This window comes from Seriola lalandi, unplaced genomic scaffold, assembly GCF_002814215.2.
Source record: "Seriola lalandi dorsalis isolate HSWRI2012SDOR001 ecotype SW California unplaced genomic scaffold, Sedor1 jcf7180002054932, whole genome shotgun sequence".
NCBI lineage: Eukaryota > Metazoa > Chordata > Actinopteri > Carangiformes > Carangidae > Seriola > Seriola lalandi.
Window position 1 is genome coordinate 218,935 of NW_019525484.1, and position 2,982 is coordinate 221,916.

A 2,982-nucleotide genomic window follows, 5' to 3' on the forward strand; every position below is an offset into this window, starting at 1 on the left:
GGGGGGGGGGCTCTCAGCCCTGCTGCATTTGTTTGTAAGCAAACCAAGCGGAAACCACTGGAGGCAGAAATGATGCATTCAGGTGAGAGGGACGGAAAACAAAAAACACCCAACTGACAGCGGGAAACAAGCAGTTCTTCACCATGTTGTTTGTCAGGAAACAGACACCAACATGTTTCTGTTCACGAATAATGATTTATGTCAGATATGCTTTAAGATCCCCTCCAGGCAGGTTTATAAATATATATATATATATATATACACATATGTATAAAAATACTCTGCTTTGAATTAAAATTTTGAATTTCCCACAAAAAAATAGTTAAATTACATTTTATTTAAAATTTCAGAATTAAAGATTATACTATTGGATACAACATGTCTCCTCGTTCACTGAAATGGCTTTAAAGCTGTTATTTAAACTTTATTAATACATTATTCATTATTATTATTGAATAATACATTTTAAAATGTTTTGTTTGCTCTTTCTGCACATGAAGCTCAAACCAAACAAAACTGCTGTGACAGAAGGTAAAGTGAATTTATGATGGATTGTCATTTACATAACCACCTCCATGCATCACGCAGCTGCTCTAACATCTGGTGGATGGTAATGTTGTGGACCTTTACCTGAGGACCCCCCCCCCCTGCTGCCCCTTGACCTCCAGCCATGTCAACCAGGCTAACAACAGACTGACCTCTGATTAATGGATTGATTAGCGGTTATTTAGCTGCACTATAAACAGTAATGAGGCCAAGCACAGTTGGCTTAAAGAAGATTAAATGTTAGATCATTATTATATTAGTTAATGAATGCAGATGTCATATAGTGTCTGACTATCGCTGTAGTTTCCTCTTTTAAAGTGGTAAAACCTCTTTACACTGAACTTAAAACTATTTCTTTTGTACTTAAAAAGCTTATTTTTGTTGTTGTTTTTTAATTTAATGAAATGATATTGAATGAAATTGTCCTCTTACCTTTTTAGCCTTGTTGATCAGGGACCTGATGAGGTCTTTGACGTTATGAGACTTGTCCCTCTGGAAGTAGATCTGCGTCTCCGACGGTCCGTATCTCGCCGGGGAGTCCGGCCAGCCGAGCTCCAGCATCGGCGGCTCCTCGTCGGACATCATAGGGAAGTAAGTCCCGGAGGTGAGCTCGGACACGGCGTCTCCGTCCCCGAAGTCCCGGTCGTTGGGGCCGGTGCCGTTGCTCTCGCAGCCGCCGGTTTTGGCCACATGCTGGGTGATGTAGCGAATCTCCAGCGGGGAGAGGAAGTTGAGCTCCCGCTCCTCGGCCAGCACCCTGCGGTACTCCTTCTCCCCCTGCTCCAGCAGCGCGTCCGTCGCCAGCCGGGCCGCCTCGTTGTGGCTCAGCTCCAGCGAGGAGACCTGCCGCCACGGGGACTTCACCTCCTCCAGCCGGGAGGCGAGCTTGCCCAGCGGCTTCCTGCCGTTCGTGCTCGGCCGCAGGCCCTCCGAGCTGATCATGGTGCTCGTGTAGTCAGCAATAATTCTGGGATTAATTTGGCAACTCTTATAAAAAAATAAAAAAATAAAAACCCCTCACAGTAAACACCCCTAACAATCCTCTGATGGGTTATGAAAGGATAAACAACCCTCCGCTGCCAAACTACTGCTCAGCTGCTGCAGAAACATTGTGGCCCAACAACAAAGAAGAAGAAACTGCCATTTAGAGGAAAACAGACGCTGGATCAGATCCTTTGGGCCGGTGATCGACAACAGATCAATAATCTACCATGAGGTCCAACCAACACTACAAACACAGCACGTACAGCAAAACTGCAACTGCTGTGACACTTTAAAGATCTAATGTAAATGATATAAAGTCGCACTAACTCACCACAGACACTTACTACACGGATATTTTTTAAAGTGTTTTCTTTTCTGTCCTCCGGGTTTTAGTCGCGGTAATAATCCAGATCAGGAGCCGTTTCCTCCCGGACGCTCAAATGGTCCTCGCTTCTCTAATTCCCCGTCATGTCAGACAGGACCTGAAGTCCCAGGAGTCTTTTCAGCGCCGCGGCCACCTCTTCTGTGTGTGTGTGTGTGTGTGTGTGTGTGGGTCTCCTGCTCACCTGTTACTACCTGTCCTGTCATTGGTCTCCAGCATTGTCAGGCTCCTCCTCCTCCTCCTCCACCACAACCGTTCCCACTGCTGTCAAGCCAACCAGCTCACAACAGGTAGGCTTCTTCTGGTTAGACATTTCAAAATAAAGCCCCGTGAGAAAGTCAACTTTACTACAACATTGAGATACTTGTACTTTACTGAACTTTATTCTCTTTTTCTGCCACTATTTACTTTTACTCTGTAACATAAATATCTTGAATTATTCCCTACATTTATTTGACAGCTATAGTTTTCTAATAGTTACTTTTAAGATTAAGATTTATGAAAAAAAAACAAAAAAACATGATAAGTTTATAAAAATAAAAAGCATAGTTAAAGCAAAGTTCCTCAACCTTTGTGGCTTGTAATTCCACATATATTTTTCTTGTGAGAGGTCTGTCCCTCAGCTTGAGAAGCACTAGACTTAATTACCTAATTGTATTCCTAAAACAACAGCGAACTGCTACTTACACATGAATGCATCAGTGTCAACAATCTAATAATGTCATATTTAATCACATTTATAACTCAGAGGGACATTTTACTGCGGAACAAGTACTTTTACTTCGATTTGAACTACATTTTGCTGATAATGCTTTTGCACTTTTACTTCGAATGCAGAGTGTGTTTATATTGGTGTACTGGTAAAAAATTAATTCCTACAGCTGATAATAGAAATGCTTAATTTTACAACTCTACTGAGAAGTCTCCAGTAATTTTAGATACAGGTAATGAGCGTGATCTCACTTAATTTACCTCATACGACACTTCATTTTATTATCTCTGCACCTGTGCTGTCGTCATAATCTATAATATCAATTAATAAACCCATCATGTCTTTTACACAGAATGAA

The 2,982-nt window shown here is 42.1% G+C and overlaps 1 protein-coding gene across 1 annotated transcript in view; it reads right to left on the reverse strand.

Annotated features, from left to right (window-relative positions):
* The window catches only part of sack1c (scaffolding CK1 anchoring protein C), a 16,505-nt gene extending 14,421 nt beyond the window's left edge, over nt 1–2,084 (reverse strand). Inside the window, exon 1 of the mRNA XM_023393261.2 lies at nt 979–2,084. Within this exon, the coding sequence (XP_023249029.1) occupies nt 979–1,488 (510 nt within the window). The 5' untranslated portion in view covers nt 1,489–2,084. The remainder of the gene's footprint in view (nt 1–978) is intronic.
* Between the last annotated feature and the right edge of the window lie 898 nt (nt 2,085–2,982).